Raw genomic sequence first — 19,701 nt, 5'->3', positions numbered from 1 at the left:
CAACCATTATAGTCGCAGAGTCGTCTGAGCCTCTGGTTTAGACCCTCCACACGGCTCCAAACCAGAGGACCGCGATCGACTCTGGGCACTATGCTGCAGATATTAAGCTCAGCTTGCACTCCGCGTGCGATGCTGGTTGTCTTCACCAAATCAGCCAGCCGCCGGAAGGAACCAAGGATGGCCTCAGAACCCAAGCGGCAGGCGTCATTCGTTCCGACATGTGCTACTATCTGCAGCCGGTCACAACCAGTGCGTTCAATAGCTGCCGGAAGGGCCTCCTCCACATTACGGACGAGACCCCCCCGGCAAGCACACCGAGTGCACACTGGCATTCTTCCCCGACCTACCCGCTATTTTCCTGAGGGGCTCCATAACCCGCCTAACGTTGGAGCTCCCTATAACTAATAGGCCCGCCCTCTGTGACTGTCGGGACCTTGCCGGAGAATCGGCCACTGGCCCAACAGGCGAGGCATCCTGTGGTGGCTCGGAAACGATGTCATCACCACTAGGAAGCACCCCGTACCTGTTGGAAAGGGGTAAGGCAGCTGCCACGCGGCCAGATCCCACCTTCGCCTTTCGGCCAGGCACGAGCGAGCCCACCACTGTCCGCCATTCACCCTGGAGTGATGGCTGACCGGTAAGATGCTCACTGCCGGAAGACGCAGCGACATCAGGGGTTCCATGTGATTCCAAGGCCACCGAAGTAGGCATAGGTCTCACCACAGTTGCCCCAACGCCACTACGAGCCGACGCCTGCGGCTCGAGCTCGATGAGCCTAACAGACAAAGCCTCCACCTGTCCCCGAAGAGTGGCCAATTCTCCTTGCGTCCGCTCACAACAACCACAGTCCCTACACATGACTATGTTTACCCTACTCTATACGGTGACAAATTCCCAAGATAATCTTCTGATGAGCTACTCTGATAATCAAGAAACACTCACTGAAATACGAGACGCGAAAACTACGCTAGGTTTTCCCAGAAAAACTATTTAAAAGCTAAGCGCAGCAAATAAGTACAAAAACGCTTTATACAAACAGTACTCGCTGCTGCTGGTGCTCTCGCTCTGGCTGTCACAAGACAACTGCTGATTCAAGTGACTAGTGGCTAACGGCCGCGAAACAAACAAAAGACGGTTTTAGGGCGCTTTCTGTTCTAAACGATCAAGAAAACACTAAGAAATCTAACACGAAAACTACGTAAAGTTTTATCAAGAACTGTTAGTTACTATGCAGAGCAGATAAACACAAATAGAATCCCTTCCTTAGTGGAAGGTCGTAAACAAAATGCAAAATAAACGCTTTATACAAACAGTACTCGCTGCTGCTGGTGCTCTCGCTCTGGCTGTCACAAGACAACACATAGCTGGTGTTGGTGGAGAGCACGCACACCTTTCCACAGCAGCAGACGGAGGGCAATACAGGTTATGTTGCGTCTATTGCTAACGATAAAAGAAGGTTATTAGAAAAGCTAACTTCGAACTTGAAACAAACATGAATCTGTGACGAAATTATAGTTACAGGGGCATTACGGTCGTAGAAAGTCTGCGTACTGGTACTCATTGTATGTCCTCTCCACTCTACATTATGTTTACACTGTCACTTTAAAGATATCGTACGTTTGCAGATATGCTTGTTTACGTTGGATACAAAGATAAGCAAGCAGATGAGTAACATGTACAACATCTCTTAAGTGACAGTGTAAACATAACGTACAGCGGAGAGGACTTACAAAAAGTATCAGTACGCAGTCTTTTTTATAACTCTACTGCCCCTGTAACCGCAATTTGCTATCACAAATTCATGTTTTCAACTTAAAAAATTCCTTCCTAAAAAAATATCTACAGCAAAAGACGCAAAATTACTTGCATTATCCGTGGTCTTGTGCTGTGGACAGGCGCTTGTGCTATTTACTAACACCAGCTATGCAACTAAGCAATTCTCTACTTGAAAGGTAATGGTGTGAATCATCGAAAAGAGTAATGGTAAATAAAAAAGTGATCGACGCAGAAAAATGTAAGTATCATGCTTTACTTCCAAGGAGAATGTGCACAGCATTAGGTCACTTACAAAGAGTACATATTGACATCATTTACGCAATGGTAAATAAAATTTCCTCTACTTCACTTCAAGAAAATCTATTATCCTCTCTTTCTTCAGTAGTTAACATGTTGGGCGACGAATATTTTGTACGATCGGCTGATCATGCAGTTATATCCCAAAATTACACCATATTTTGTTTTCTTAGTTTATTTATTTATGTTGCACAATACACAGTTACATTGTATTGGTCGGAACTTACATCACGTCGTGGCGATTACTTCTGAGCATCAATCGTCCATTTGTTTGTTACAAACGGCTTTCCTTGAATTGAAGCTCAGTATTCTTCTTGATGTTTTAATCATGCCTTTCCTTTTTCGACGTAAAGCACTGGATACAAAAGATTCACGTCGAAAATCACCGAAATGCAGTAGAAAGTACTACTGCTTGCTGGTTGTAGGAAAGGAACAGGTTGTAACCTGTTTACCACCGATATCAGACGTGTTTGGCGTATTCAGCTTTCCTATGTCATGAGCAAAGGTACTAACACACTGGTAAAACCAAGTTTCCCTAGGAGCAGGACAGGGCGTTTTACGTCAGCAGGGACGCAAAACTCAACTACGCAGCGCATTTAAGCGCGTCAGCTATTCAGTCCACACATGACGTCTGAGATGAGTATTCATCGTGTTGTTACTGTAACAGAACTGCCAATGTACTGTACAGTATTGATGGATCGCGTCGGGAAAAAGAAATGTCTGGGTTTACTGACAGCATAACTGAGACGTGGCTGGCTCGCGTCATGCCTTGTTTTTTATCGTTGGTTTCAGTGTCTTATTTCTTCTTCGGTTACCGCTATAACTTTACTGTCTTCTCTCCGTGAGTGACAGCAGCAGCATGTATCGATACTAGTACAGCTATACTATCTTTGGTGTGGCAGATATAATGTCCAGGTGTGCTGTGTGTGGCAGTCGGTCGGTTGGGGCAGAGCAGGGAGGAAGTCTCTGTGGCGCGTAGTCAGGCCGGAGCCGCTGGCGGCGTGCATGCGGGGTTGGAGTTGTGAGGCGCTTCTTGCGAAGGTTCAAATGGCTCTGAGCACTATGGGACTTAACATCTATGGTCATCAGTCCCCTAGAACTTAGAGCTACTTAAACCTAACTAACCTAAGGACAGCACACAACACCCAGCCATCACGAGGCAGAGAAAATCCCTGACCCCGCCGGGAATCGAACCCTTGCGAAGGTTACAAAGCTCGTAGCCCACCCAGCATGGACACTAAACTTGAGTGCTCACTTTACCTACTATCAAGCCTCAACTGCCATCACATCTCTTCGTTTGATCCTGGTTGTCGCTTTCTGGGAGATTCCCGTGAGTGACAATGTGTGTGCATTGAAGTCGGCTAGAATTGCAGTCGTCTTCCTGTGTGGTGTTTAGCTTTATTTACTTCATTCCTTCATTAGTGAAGTGTGCCAGCGGTATCTTCTGCCTTGTGGCCGTTGACGTAATTTTTGGCAGTGTATTTTCCTCGTCGTGTTGATGCTGTCCAGCATGGCGTGTAATTCGACAGCTGAGGTGTGTTGGTAGTTTTGGGCGTTTATTCTGACTTGGCTGGATTGGGCACCAGCATCCACATTGTTGTGCTACTGGCATCTTGTTGTCGTTTTGCTGGTCGGGTGGAGCAGAACTGATGTTGTTGGTTGGTTCATCGGCTGGCCGTCGGTTGGGTTGTCTTCCGATTAAGAGGTTGTTGATCTGCCTGCCTGTCTCACCTAAACGTGCGTTAGTGTTACCTTCCTAGGCCGACCCTTGGAACCTTCTGAGCGCCGCTCCTCGTGTTTTACATAGTGATTTCCTTTTTTGTCTTAAGTACTCTGTGTTGCCTTCTGTCGAGTTTTAGCTTATTAAAATTACAAAGCTTTTCTTCTTAGGCCTTAAGTCATAAATTTGTTTCAAGCTGGTAAGTGGTCTTCAGCCGAGTTTTCAGCCTTTTCAAATTAAAAGTTGAAAAATTTTGTTTAGGCCTTAAGCCGTAAGAAATATTTTCTAGTTGGTATGTGGCCTTCAGCCGAGTTTTGAAGCTTAGATTAACCACTGGAAATTTCTTTCTCTGGGCTTTAAGCCGTGAGATTGTTTGGGTTTCATATGTGGTCTTCAGATGAGTTTTATGTGATGTATTTTAGGATAAAGCCTTTAGCCTATTTTAGTTGAAGTGTAGAAGCTTTTCCCTTTAGGCCTTAAGCTGTAAAATTGTTTTCTGCATGGTGTGTGGTCTTTAGCCGAGTTTTAGTCTCTCTTAAATTAAAAATTCAAAATCCTTGTCTTGCCCTTAAGCCATAAGATTGCTATTCTTTAGTACGAGGCCTTCAGCCGAGTTTTACACGAAATATTTTAAGGTTGAGGTCTTCCGCCTTTTCAAATTGAAAGCTCTTCTTCCTAGGCCGTAAGCTATTAAATTGCTTTGTTGATATGCGGCCTTCAGCCGATTTTTCAGCCTATTTAGATTAAACATTGAAAATCTATGTCTCGGCCTTAACCCGTAACACTGTCCTTGATTAGTGTGTGGCCTTCAGCCGAGTTCTATGGGAAAAATTTAAGATAAGGCTTTCAGCCGATTTATATTGAAGATAATTTTTTTTTTCTAAAGAAGCGATACCTCCAGAAGAACTCCTGTACCTCAATTGCTCGCTTAGTCCTTGTGCCTTGGATTTTCGATGTGGCCTTCAGCCGATCTAAATGAAATCAAAGGAGGTCTTTCGTTAAAAACTTGAGAGTTTGTGGTTCTTGCTTGTGTGATTGTGTGTTTTAACAAATAAAGTTTATATGTTGAGTGCAACTGACAGTAACTTATTCTGGCCCCTTTCCACAAATATAACCTCATCCGTTCTGTCCTGCTAGCCCAGGGATTTCAACAACAAATAACTGGCTATAAAGAAGGAGAATTATTCGCTTCCGACTTTTGCGAAACGCATTTAAACAGTCAGCAATATGTTTTTGATCCGAGAGGATGAGGGTGTGTCGGATATACTGATTAACAATCACTTTTCCGACGATGAAGAGAGGCTGAAAGCATATTTCATATTTATTTGTCATCAGTTCACGTCACTTTTGAACTACGTGGAAGAGCAGGCTACTAACAAGTAATTTAAGTAAAATGAAATTCTGTTAGCATAGGCAACCGTTTACGCTTAAAAAATCGTATTTTGTCCTTCATTTGTTTATTCATTATTGTTTTTATTAGCATCATTTATCACTTCTGCTGGTAATATTTTCAAGTATACATTTTTATAACCCGTTTTTCTAATATATTATAAGACAGCATTGCCATCAAATTATAAATGTAGTATTATTGGCAATATCTAGGAAAGTTATTACATTTTTATTACTAGCATTACTACAAATGACGACGTCTCAATTGACCAAGTCCCATGTACAGGTATGTGCAGACACAGCGTCAGTTAACGGTTCAGTTTCCTCCGCAATGAAATGTACTTTTAGCTTTTTAGCACACCTGGTAACTGTTTTGCATACGAACTTTACCTGAATTACAGCAATTACCTTAGCAGAACGCAGCGACTACCTATTAGACTCGACCAGAGCCAGTTGGCCTGCCACGCTGACGTAAAACGTTGGCCTGCTACGCACTGTGCTCTGATGGAAAACACCTTCACTGTCTTGTCACAAACGAAGGTACAACGCACTGCAGCACAAAATTCCCGCTGCTGGCAAAATCTGGCTTAAATCTAGTGGAAGTGTTCTGAAGTACAAGGAGTTTAGCCCACCCGGCTGGCCGTGCGGTCTAACGCACAGCTTTCCGGGCGGGAAGGGGCGCCTGGTCCCCGGCACGAATCCACCCGGCGGATTTATGTCGAGGTCCGGTGTACCGGCCAGTCTGTGGATGGTTTTTAGGCGGTTTTCCATCTGCCTCGGCGAATGTGGGCTGGTTCCCCTTATTCCGTCTCAGCTACACTACGTCGGCGATTGCTGTGCAAACAAGTTCTCCACGTACGCGTACATCGCCATTATTCTACCACGTAAACATAGGGGTTACACTCGTCTGGGTTGAGACGTTCCCTGGGGGATCCACCGCGGGCCGAACCGCACAATAAACCTGGGTTCGGTGTGGGGCGGCGGAGGGATGAAGTGGACTGCCATAGTCCTCGTGGGGTTGTGGACCACTGCGGCTGTGGTGGGGACGGAGCCTCTCCGTCGTTTCTAGGTCCCTGATTAACATACAACATACAAGGAGTTTTATCTAGTACTTCGAACCAATCTCAAGTTATTAGCCATGGCACACTCAGAATTTACAGGGCAACTACGAAAGTATCGAATTTTGTCGCTCTTAGCGTTTCACATTTCGTCTTCAATTTCTGAAATACGTACCGATCATGGGAAGTTTAACGATTTCAGTTCCCATCGCTATCCAATGAGGATACCAAATGTACATGCTGTAACTAGGCCAACGTTATCATTGTTTCTTCAACATTCTACACATACGCCAGACCGAGGTGAGCTGATAGTCACCGCCACTTACCGAAGCCCTTGCCAGGACCCATGATGACCCAGTCTGCGGAGCTGGCGAGCAGTCCGTGCATCACGAGGATGGGGAAGCCGGAGCCCCCACTCGCCTTGGGGCTGGACGGCACGCGGAACATGCGCAGGATGTAGCCATCCCCCGTCGTCACGAAGTGCTCTTCCACCGGGTAGCCGTACTTCCTCAGGAGCTGCGCCTGCACACAGGCAAGTTCCAGGTAGTTCATACTCATATGGCTTTCTGTGCTATGCCGCTATGCGCCGTTGAGCGTTCTCTGCAACGTTGCAGTCGGGCCTATCAGTGAACTGGAACAGTAAGTTTCATTCTAAAATTTCTGATTGCAGACAACACAATGACTTTAAACATATGCGGAATAATTAAAAACGCCACAGTGAACAAGAAAAAGCTGTAGTTCTTTGAGTAAGTGGACATTAGATAGTCAGGAGTTTTCTAGGCAAAGTGGTCAGCTACCATATCTGCATCAATGTGCGTCACAGCACAACAGCCCAGTGGTTCCAAGCCTGGAGGTAATTACCCCCTGAGGGGTAAAATGAAATTTTCTGAGGGGTTAAAACTAAACGATTCGAGTCCGCTTCAGTCGCGAAACTAAATCATTTACAAAAAATCGTTACTGTTATTACAATTTTGTAGGACCCTGATACTGATTCTATAATAATTCTTCCAATCCATCTGTGGCATGAATCAGCAAACCAGTGTTTAGTAGTATTAGTTGAAAACACTCTTCGTTGTAATTTTAGTTTTTTTATTTAGATATCTTCAGGCTGATCTTAATTTTGTATTTCTTAGGACGATCCCTTAGACAGTGTAGCTAAGGGGCATCGTCTAGTACATCAGGTCAACATCGGCATAATATTATTTGCTCCTGTGAACGTGAACGCGTTATGCAGCTCTTGGAGTCACTCATGTCCTTCTAGAAAGTATTTACTGAGGTTAACGAAGGCGATGTTGGCCTGATGTAGTCGACGATGCCCCTTAGCTACACTGTCTAGAGGATCCTCCTAAGGAATACCAAATTAAGATCAGCCTGAAGATGCCTAAATAAGGAGAAACACATAGTTGATAATTAATAATAACAAAAACTAAAATTGCAGCCAAGACTGTTTTCGACTAATACTGATTCTAAAGTTATTAATACTTTTTCTCAGTTAGTAGCATTAATGCGATGGAGGTTACAGGTTCCTCACATAGTCCACCCGCTACACAGATATGTTGTGCATTGCCCCTACATCGCTGACGATAGAGTGAGACATATACATAACAAAGTCTAAGTATCTCAAGAAAATATCTTCTCCAAGTTGTAAGCAGTACACAGCAGTGACTATGTAAGGGCTAACTCAGTGCTGTACACAGTATTGTTATTATTATTACTATTACTATCAGCGGCTGTGGTCAGACGAAAAGCATTAGCATCCTGAAGTATTCCAATTTCTACCAGTTCAGAAGTAAGCAGTGCAGCAATCAAGTGATTCATGAACAGTAATCGTAGAGCACATTTTAACTTGGTTGGTTTTAAATAGGGGTTGCAATGCGCAGGTGAAGCAAGTGCCGCAATGGAGAAGAGTTATGCAGGGAAAGTATGTTTTGTGACAACTGTCTACCATCGCTGTCGATAGTTAGCTTTCTTATCTGAGAAGGAGTTGTGAGTAGCATTAGCGATGCACTACGAATTCCTTCGTCATTAGTTCTAACACACACACACACACACACACGCACACAATCTAAATGTCATTAATCTTTCATCATTTTAAAAATAAATGTGTTCCAAGAAAAGTCTTTCGTTCTACAGTTTAAGTTAGGTGCTTAAGTTGGTGATAATGTATCTATGTGTGTGTGTGCGCGTGTGTGTGTGTGTGTGTGTGTGTGTGTGTGTGGGTGGGTGTGGGAGGGTGGGCAGACGAAGGGGGGGGGGGGGGGGGGAAGGAGGAAGAGTGAGGGTACTACAAAGGTCTAAGTAAGGTTGGGAGCCACTGCTATCGTCCTATTAAAGGTATTTGTTATTGGACGTCCGTCAATTGCCGCTACAGCGTTGCCACATCGGCTGCTGGCAACCGCTTGGTTATTCTTGTTTTTGGGAGGTACGGGCGCTCGACGGCGAGGTTTTCAGCACCTTACAAATATTAAAAGAAACATATATGGGTAAAGGGCTAGAAACGTTGGCAAACTCACTCACTCACTCGCGCACTCCTGCTTCACTCGCGTTGATCCGGACAATCACTCCATATCACAAGCCGCAGGACAAAGGAGATATACTGAAAGGTGCTACAGATGAAAACAGAAGTAACACAACAGAGTAGCTAAAACAACGGCAGAGGGACGTAGGGATATGGATTGTCGGACTAGAAAAACATGGGTGAGCCAATTTTCGGAAGCAAGTTGGACGGATCCCAAAACATTAAAACTCTGACCACATTCGTTTCAGTATCAGAATAGAGGGCAGATCTGCCGGCAAATCTGCAGCTACGCTCTGACACTAACACAGTCTAGTAAAATGTGGCGCACAGTGATCGGTACGCCACAAGCACCACACATTGGAGGGTCCTCTCGCGGGTCAGGAAGCTATGCGCTCAGACGACTGTGGCGTATGCGAGGACGAGTTGGGACCTCATCCTGTCTTTGCGGCTGAAAGGAGCTACGCCACGGCGGCGTAGTGCGCTTTAATAGACGTAGCTTATTATCTGTCACTTCTAGCCATCCACGCATAACTCTGTACCTCAACAGCAAAGTGACAGCATGCGGGGGATGGCACACTGAAATAACTGAGGATCACGACACGCCTCATTGCTTGCTACGTCCGTCGGTTCATTCCCCGCAACAACCGCTTGGTTATGAGGGACACATAAAAGGGTGATAATTATTGAACGCCGAGCGGTCTAGGGCGTCTTGTCAAGGTTCGCGCGACTCCCCCTGTTGGAGGTTCGAGTCTTCCCTCCGGCATGTGTGTGTGTTGTCCTTAGCGTAAGTTAAATTAAGTTAGATTAAGTAGTGTGTAAGCTTAGGGACCGATGACCTCAGTAGTTTGGTCCCATAAGCCCTTACCACAAATTTCCAATTATTGAACTATATGAAATAAAATCGTCATAACTTCTGAACGGTACTCGCAGGGACATTCAAACTGCACTGTTGGCCGCGGGGAGTGGTGGGATTTAGTATGGTTTGGTTTGGCAATGAAGCCCACTTTTATTTGGATGGGTTTGCAGTAGGCAAAACTGGAGCATTTGGGGGACTGAGAATCAGCATTTCGCGATCGACAAGTCTCTTCACCCTCGGCGGATGACAGTGTGGTGTGCAATGTCCAGTCACGGAAAAATAGGTGCGATACTCCCTGATGGCGTTGTGACTACCGAACGGTACATGACGGTTTTGGAAGACGATTTCATCACCATTATCCAAAGTGACCCTTATTTCGATAATATGTGGTTCATGTAAGACGGAGCTCGATCCCATCGAACGAGGAGAGTGTTTGATGTCTTGAAGGAGCACTTTGGGGAACGCATTCTGACTCTGGAGTACCCTGAGGCTACTGGCTTGGGCCTCGACTGGTCGCCATATTCTGCTTATTTGAACACATGCGACTGCTTTTTGTGGGGCCATATTAAAGACCAGGTGTACAGCAATAACCCCAAAACCACTGCTGAGCTGAAAACAGCCATTCAGGAGTTCATCGACAGCATCGATGTTCCGACACTTGAGCGCACCGTGCAGAATTCTACATCTACATCTACATCTACATTGATACTCCGCAAGCCACCCAACGGTGTGTGGCGGAGGGCACTTTACGTGCCACTGTCATTACCTCCCTTTCCTGTTCCAGTCGCGTATGGTTCGCGGGAAGAACGACTGTCTGAAAGCCTCCGTGCGCGCTCTAATCTCTCTAATTTTACATTCGTGATCTCCTCGGGAAGTATAAGTAGGGGGAAGCAATATATTCCTCATCCAGAAACGCACCCTCTCGAAACCTGGACAGCAAGCTACACCGCGATGCAGAGTGCCTCTCTTGCAGAGTCTGCCACTTGAGTTTATTAAACATCTCCGTAACGCTATCACGGTTACCAAATAACCCAGTGACGAAACGCGCCGCTCTTCTTTGGATCTTTTCTATCTCCTCCGTCAACCCGACCTGGTACGGATCCCACACTGATGAGCAATACTCAAGTATAGGTCGAACGAGTGTTTTGTAAGCCACCTCCTTTGTTGATGGACTACATTTTCTAAGCACTCTCCCAATGAATCTCAACCTGGTACCCGCCTTACCAACAATTAATTTTATATGATCATTCCACTTCAAATCGTTCCGTACGCATACTCCCAGATATTTTACAGAAGTAACTGCTACCAGTGTTTGTTCCGCTATCATATAATCATACAATAAAGGATCCTTCTTTCGTTATTCGTCTGCGCCACATCATCGCCAATGATGGCGGGCATATCGGACACGACATAACCTAAATCCGAATATCTGTAGTGACGTTTACATGTTGAATAAAGTATGTGCACGCCGTAATTAAATAATTTACGTTTTTTTTCACGTAAGTCAGTAACTGTCACAGTGTAAACATGGTAGGTCACTTGAATAATGCTGATACTTAACATGTAATGCGGAGCAATGTTGGAAGCGGCTTCCGAGACTTATGATGGGAACGCGAGATGCTCTGTCGGTGCTGATTTTACGTGACCAATGAGTGAGCTGCGGCAGGCGACGCGTTTTGTGGCTCTGATTTTAAACTCGTGTCCTAACCTACCCATAGACTCGTTATGTGCATTGTGTCCGCGAAAACTGAGGCCAACAACCTGCGGCAGAACTATTAATCACACTCGTTTTGTTCACGGTGATTAAAGCTATCCTTCACGAGGGAACTCAAGGCGGAAAATTTCAATTTGTCTACTAAAAGTAAACTGTAATTTTCGGCTTCCACTGGTTATCTGAAACTATCCTCAACTGGCTACACGAGCTGCCACTTTACCAACCGATATGCTTTCCTGCTGACAGGTTATAGGCGATACATGCATATTACGAACGAATAAATAATGATAGGAATAAAAAGTAAGAACAAATAAAAAAGTCAATATGATTATGAAAATGACACGGCGAACTATGAGAAATAAAAAAATGCATTTAAACTATTTTGTTAAAAAATACAAGTCATTTTGATACGATCTAGAAATATAATATTTCAAAGCATATAACGAGATCTGCAACCAGGGTCTCTTACACGTCAGGAATGCATCTTAACCTCTACACTACGTCTCCATCATACGTTATATGCTTATATTTACGATTTTTCAGGACCAATCGCAACGATGACTTCCTGTATTAAAAAATGTCAGCCTCATGTACGACGCTTATCTAACGTTGTGTAAAAGGTATGCATTTCATTAGTACCTTTGTGTGTGTGTGTGTGTGTGTGTGTGTGTGTGTGTGTGTGTGTGTTATCATGTCTGATGAAATGAGAAATAAAAGGGGCAATCCCAGGAATCGGGATTCACAATTCCAAATACTTCAAGAAGCAAAGCCGGACAAGAAACTGACAGTGAACTGCGGCAGTTTGATAATGGCGAACGGTTCCATCGTGGGATTGAACACTCTGACTGAAGGAAATCAACTCAAAAAGCATTTTTTTAGGTCAACAGAGAAGCAATTTTAATCAGACTATAGATATGAAAAGTGTTCCTCTTGCTGTGTGTCAGTAAAGAGTCTGGACTACTTGTTACAGTTCTGTAGAAAGTCGTGGAGAACTGTCCAACGACCAGTAGTTCTATCAACTAGCCAATTTACTCAGACGAAACATTAGAGTGTCTGGTAAGGTAACAATGATATTTCAATCGGAAACGTAATTTTAAAAGAAACACAAGGATGAGTTCCTGGAATGCGATTGTTGACCCAAAAGTAATGGGAACTATTGAGTTGCAACTTTCACATTTTATAATATCTTTACAAAATTGCATCAACTTTATCCTCGTTTTTGAAGTTCTTCGCTTAACTATTGAGCTCCAGAATTATATAATTTTTTCGCTAGTAATGTTTAGTGACAGCTCTAGTAGAAAGACCTTTATTTTAAGAGTAACATTGACCATCACAGGTCTTTTTAGCATTCCATGAAGTCTGAAAGTATGTGATGTTCCAAGAGATATTTACTAAACTCAATAAATAATCAGACTTCCAAGGAATGTAGAGCAACTTACTTTGTACAACGCGAGAAGCTCTTATTGTAATAAATCAGCTTAAAGGACTTCGGCAGTTAGATCGAGAAAAAACGACGCAGAGCGTGGCTACACATAGTTTGTATGTGAAACACCATACTCGCTAGCCTAAAACGTAGGATAGAAATACCGAATGTATACGAGCGCTAACCACACAAGTCCATTCAGAAGGCCTCACAGAAATTGCATATCGCTCGTAGGTCAGTACACAGGGAGCTTCAAAAGCATCTTCAACTATTTTACGTTTAGCTTCAGTCACTGCAAGTCATTAAACCAGATAAATAAATAATGTTCGCATCTGTTCATCGAATCCACATGATGTACGTGACCATGCAGAACGTGCTGTAGACATCGTGTGCAATGTGCCTGGTGAGTGATGGACCCACCTCTACTTTACTTTTCGTGTCCGGAAACCAGGCCACAATTTTTCAGCCCAGTATAGGACCACGCCCAAGGCTTCTTTCTTGTCCAGCCATAAATCGTCGGGGTTGTACCTGTGAGGGCAGTTTGGGCAGGCAAGCAGGAGCTCCATATCCCGCACAGCGCAACAGTCACACTTATCATCCGTGATTCCAACACCCCACCTAATCGTATTTGTCTTCACTTGGGCCGTTCCTGTCCTTATTCGGTTCAGTGTCCTCCATGTCTTCCAGTTTGTGCTGAATCCGCTGGGCACTTCCTGTGCAGGTGGGTAATCAGCTGGTGCTTCCTCTATTATGATGGACCCATCAGAAACTTACGTTTCGCAGAGAAGACAGTTATTGCTACAAAACACATTGGCATTCTGAGGGCTGATCTGGTACCAAAATTAGGTGACGGTCAACATGATTTTGTTGATTAATTTCTTTTTTTACATTTTGCGCTCGGCAAACTACTTTTCCGGTCACTATCGCAGGACAATTGCATCTGATAATATTTCATTAGAGCGGAATGTAGAAATTAGTTGGCAGTCAGGTACAATGTCTGCAGTGAGACCCAGATAACCAGCAAATTTGCAAAGTAATACAAATTCTTAACTTCCGATGCCTTTGATCTTAAAATATTAGGCTTCCCCATCTGAGGGTGTGCTAATGAGAGGGTTTCCTAAGATCCTGGTAAAGTTATCGACAACCTGGTCGCTGAAATCAGCAGTACAACTATCTCTGGCAAAGAAAACGTCTCATATGAAAGGAGTTAGAATACAGAGTACATGACACAAGTTCCACATGAGGTACACATATTGATGTGAACTGAACTGGCGCGCTAGATCACGAATTAGAATTCATTCGTAAAAAAAAAGTCACCTAACGCATTTACAGTCTGTAGTTAACTTACGATTCTTTTTATCCCTTTTACGACCCTGAGACGTTGAGTCACAGAATATACTTGTTATTAGGCTTGCTGAAATATGCATCGATAATTGTTGTTAATCGCTCGTCCGTTGTTTAGAAACTGTTTGCATTAATAATCTGGAGCAACTTAATCTATTGTTTACTCTACCGTTATGCACCCCTTGCACAGAACTACTACTCTTCACAAAATGGGTACAAATGATTTACGTTGTTTGAAAGTTGATATGTTTTACTCACATTTCTCCCTAAACAAATTCAAGGAGAGCTTTTCAGATGTCGGTAATAATGAACTGCACTGTTTACAACAGCACTCGTTGATACAAACTTAGCTTCGCGACGCATACGAGATGCCCACTCACACGTCCGAGCATAGAGACTCTCAGTACTGATTCTGCGCCTACGTCTGCATGATTGCTCTGAAATTCACCCTTAAGTGCTTGGCAAAGGGTTCCTAAAACCACTTTCATACTATTTCTGTACCGTTTCAATCTCGAACATGCAAATGGGATAAGTGGACCCCTACATCTTATGGTACGCGTTCTGATTTCCCTATTTTATCACGATGGTCATTTCTCGCTATGTAGATGGGCATCAACACAATATTTTGGCTTTCGGAGGAGAAAGTTCGTAACTGAAATTTAATGAAAATCTCTCGCCGCAACAAGAAAAAGCATTGTTTTAATGATTGAACCCCTCCCCTCATCATATCTACAGCTCTCTCGCACTGATTTCAAGACAATAGAAAGCGAGCCGTCTTTCTGTGAAGTTTTTTGATACCCTCCGTCAACAACATCTGGTAAGGACTTCATATAGCGTAACAGTACTCCAAAAGAGAACGAATGAGAGTAATGTAGGTTACATCTTCTACACATTCTGTCAACAAACCACAGTTTTTGGTTAGCCTTCTCTCAACATTTTCTATAGGATGGTTCAGATTTAAACTGTTCTGTATGGTAATTCTTAGATATTTAGTTGAATCGACAGCCTTTAAAATTCAGTCATTAATTGTACAACCGAAAGTTAATGGAATTGTTTTAATACTGGTATGGACGACCTCACGCTTTCTTTTGTTCAGGGTCAATCGATTATTTTGAATCATACACATATCTTGTCTAAATTATTTTGTAGTTCGTTTTGGTCTTCTGATGACCTAACGAGACCATAAAATACGAGGTTATCTGCAAATTTGAGGCCTGCTCAGATGGCTTCATTGTTTATAGAGATTAAGAACGGCAGAGAGCTTATAAGAATTCCTTTGGGAACTCGGTTTTGGTTCGGTTTTACTAGATGACTTCCCTACTTTATTACAGGAAATCGAAAATCTAATCGCACTACCGGCCAATAATAATAATAATAATAATAGTTTCATTTGGCACATCGGGTGTGAGTAAAGACCCAATCATAGAATGAGATTTTCACTCTGCAAGCGGAGTGTGCGCTGATATGAAACTTCCTGGCAGATTAAATTGTGTGCCGGACTGAGACTCGAACTCGGGACCTTTACCTCTCGCTGGCAAGTGCTCTAACCATCTGAGCTACCCAAGCACGACTCACGCCCTGTCCTCACAGCTGTACTTCTGCCAGTATCTCGTCTCCTACCTTCCAAACTTTACAGAAGCTCTCCTACGAACCTTGCAGAAGTAGCACTCCTGAAAGAAAGGATATTGTGAAGACATGGCTTAGCAACAGCTTGTGGGATGTTTCAGAATGAGATTTTTACTCTGCAGCGGAGTGTTCGATTATATGAAACTTCCTGGCATATTAAATTCTGTGCCGGACTGAAAAGGCAAAGGCAAAGGTCCCGAGTTCGAGTCTCGGTCCGGCACACAGTTTTAATCTGACAGGAAGTTTCAAGAGCCAATCATGCTTCGCAAGAACGTTGTTTTCTGGACCCGCGCTGGTTATGTTTCAATAGATCGTTTCCTTCGAAGTATTTCATAATATTGGAACTCAATATAAGTTCTAAAATCCCGATACACATTGATGCCCATGATATGAGTCTACAATTCACCAGGTTTCTCCTATTTTCTTTCTTGTGTGCTGATGTGTCCTCTACAACTTTGTAGCTATTAGGTACTAGCACGGATCTTTTGTAGAGCGAGCAGTTTTGCGTATGATTGCTAAAATGGAGCTGTTTGATGCGCGCACTCTGAAAGGAACCCAACTGATAGACTATCTGGATCGGTAAGTTTGTCTTTATTAAGTGATTTAACCTTATTTGCTGCACTAAGGACATCTACTTCCAAATTACTTACGTTGCAGGCTGTTCTTGATTCTAAGTGTGGATATATACTGAATATTCCTTGGTAACAGGATTTCCAAAAACCATTTTTGGTAACTCCACTTTAGTGGGGCTGTGTTCGATAACATTACCTTTGCTATATAACGTATCATTTACGATTTTATACTTCCTTTCTGTACTACTCTGTTGCTTTATCTCTGTTTTGTAGTCGTGCCCTCCATGGCAGTTATCTAATAAACAATATTATTGTACTTTTTGTACTACTCTGTTGCTTTATCTCTGTTTTGTAGTCGTGCCCTCCATGGCAGTTATATTAAGAGATGAATAGGACGTTTTGCTATAATTCTTAGCCACTTTCTGGTTTCATGAATTGATAAAATAGACTGCAGATGCTGAAAAAGCTCACTTTTCCCTCATTTGTCATTGCTCTTTGCGATTTTGATCGCTGGTACGATTATGACCCTGATTCCCACTTCTTACGCCATCAGAAACAACTGCTTTCCAGTTGAAGTACTGTAATTATCTTGTGCATATATAAACAGAGTAAAAGAAATTTCAGTATCCGCATTAGTGATTTAACAAACTACCATTGAGATATTTAAACTGAAAAGCCACAAATATTTCGGCAAGTCTCTTTCAATTTATGTATTTTTAATAATGTGACTGGAGAGGCGTTGAGTTAGTGTAATGAGATTTATACGATTACAGTGGTTACACGAGCTGATTTAATTTCCTCTTTTTAACGTTCTCTAATCTAACATGGTACTGGGTACATCAGTTTGCTTTTATAGGCGAGTTTCGGAAGTGAGAAGTGCTGTTAATGAGACGGGTGACTTGTTGCAAGGCTCAGCGAATCGATCCGCGGGGAGCCGAGTGAGTGCACCCTTTGACAGCACTGTAGGGGTGGACAGCGACAGGTAAAACGACCTTACCTAGTCAGGGAGAAAGCTCCTTTGCAAGGGCAGTGAGCTGGCTATTGTGCAGTTATAGTATGGGCCTGCTCTGGATGGCTTAGACGAAAAAGATTCTTTCTGATGGATGGGAATCTGTCAATGTGTGGTAGGCACAAGGATCATGTTAAGAGAAATATTTCAGCTGATAAACATCTCCTAGCTTTCCAGAAAACATGGCAAAACAGTTCTGATCTACTAAAGATTCATTTGTTGCTGCGAAGTCAGCGACTAGCCTCGTGGACAGTTTTTTAGCATTTCTCAGGGCCTCACGAGGCTAGGCTATGGTTGTGAGAGCAGCAATCGGTGTGATAGAAGTGGCATCAGGAGACTATAACTGCGGGAAGCTGTTTAGAGAAGAGAGGAGGAAATTCAGTTCATTGACATGTTGATGTTACGCATTTTCTGGCGGGTTGCAGTAACTTTTGATAGCACTGGTGGTCGCTTTTTTGACGGGAGGTGAAAAAGAGCAAGTAACTTTTTACGGACTTGAAAAGTAAGGACATCGCAGAGATTGGAGGTGAACAGGCCGGCCGCTGTGATCGAGCGGTTCCAGGTGCTTCAGTCCGGAACCACGCTGCTGCTGCGGTCGCAGGTTCGGATCCTGCCTCGGGCATGAATGTGTGTGATGTCCTTAGCTTAGTTAGGTTTAAGTGGTTCTACGTTCTAGGGGACTGATGACCTCAGCAGTTAAGTCCCATAGTGCTCAGAGCCATTTGAACCATTTTTGAAGAATTCATGGTAGTGACGTGTGGTGCCTGCACTCTGTTCGTATCCAGTCAGGCTGCGATACATTTCACAGAGTCAGACGCGACATTAATAAACAACTCCACTACAATGAATAAATTTGCCAACTGGTAGTCTCAGTTTTGCAATTCTCATCAGAAAACACGTCAATGAGTCTCAAGTGTGTGCCTGTTTCACAATTAATTCTGAATCAGTTAAATCCGTTTACACACACAGGGTTTTGCAAAATCAGAGCACTGAATGCTTTTTACCTTGATTAAATTTGAGAGAATTAAAATAATTAAGTTTATAACATGTGATGCATTTAGTTTCTGTCTGGTGTGGATCAGTCTTCTTTCGAAATTTACTGATCTTTTCTGTAAGCGACAGGACCTACACTTCGGAGGAGAATTTTTGCCAAAGACTAACTTTAATTTTATTTGTACTAATTACAAAAATTATATTCATTAAAAAATATTTCCACTAGACAGGACAAACATTACCACGTTATACAGTGAAGGCATTGACTGTATCTTCCCGCTGTTATACTAGACTAGAACCTTTTTCGATATTGTACCGGACTTCGAGATTTGAAACTACATGCAACTTTGCCTGGCTAATATTTGTGTTACACATTTTGTTCTCAGGAAAACATTTCATGAAGATGCTTTAGTGATGCAGAATGTTTCCTGACACTTGGTTGGCACTTACTCTGAAAAAACTGATAACAATTAGAAAAATGTCCATTGTTTTAGTTTATAACTTGATATTAATGTGTGATTGTGTTCTCTGTATTTGAGTTCTGAAAAGTAGCTGACTTTCCAGTGTTATAGGTTCCAACTTAATACGATTCAATTTTTCGAATTTGTTCGAAGGAGTGGAAATGATGCAGTGGTAAACCTATGTTAGTCTCATCTTTGGATTTCTTCACAAAGAAATATGCTATGAAATTTTCACTTCGTAGTTCAACAAGTTTCTTCAAATATCTGGTTTCAATTACTCGCCACCATCAATTACATGCCTGCTTTGCAAATGAGATCACTAAGAATTATTTTAAAATGAGGTACGTGTTACCTTGCACTGAGGTATGAGCACAGTCAACTAAAAACGCATAATATTTTGATAAAACAATAAATAAAATAAAACAATTTTCAAGTTCCGATTGTTGCACATATCTTTCATCTACAGAACTGAAAATCTGATTATGCCTTTCGCGGGCAAGTGCTCTACCAACTTTTTTTTCCTGTTCGTTATGGTTCGTTGTATTCCGTCGTAGCGGATGTCACATGACATCTGTTGAAGTTCGTTGTTGATCTTATCACTCAGTTTTTTTATTGCAGAGGCCAGGCAGGTCTCTGACCGAACACGCTAAGCTACCGTGCCGGCACCAACTGAGCTACCTAAGCACGACTCACGCCCTGTCCTCACAGCTTTACTTCTGCCAGTCCCTCGTCTCCTACCTTCCAACCTTTACAGAAGCTCTCCTGCGTACCTAGCAGAAGCAGCACTCCTGAAAGAAAGGATATTGCGGAGACACGGCTTGGCCATAGCCTGGGGGATGTTTCCAGAATGAGATTTTCACTCTGCAGAGGAATGTGCGCTGATATGTAACTTCCTGGCAGATTAAAACTGTCTGCCGGACCGAGACTCGAACTCGGGACCTAGTT

The 19,701-nt window shown here is 43.1% G+C and overlaps 1 protein-coding gene across 1 annotated transcript in view; it reads right to left on the bottom strand.

Annotated features, from left to right (window-relative positions):
* The window catches only part of LOC124622406 (lipase 3-like), a 78,192-nt gene that overhangs the window by 43,508 nt on the left and 14,983 nt on the right, over positions 1-19,701 (bottom strand). Inside the window, exon 2 of the mRNA XM_047148094.1 lies at positions 6,567-6,762. Within this exon, the coding sequence (XP_047004050.1) occupies positions 6,567-6,762 (196 nt within the window). The remainder of the gene's footprint in view (positions 1-6,566; positions 6,763-19,701) is intronic.

This window comes from Schistocerca americana, chromosome 7, assembly GCF_021461395.2.
Source record: "Schistocerca americana isolate TAMUIC-IGC-003095 chromosome 7, iqSchAmer2.1, whole genome shotgun sequence".
Classification (NCBI taxonomy): Eukaryota; Metazoa; Arthropoda; class Insecta; order Orthoptera; family Acrididae; genus Schistocerca; species Schistocerca americana.
The sequence above is the reverse complement of the archived record's forward strand: the minus strand, read 5'-3'. Positions and strand labels throughout refer to the sequence as shown.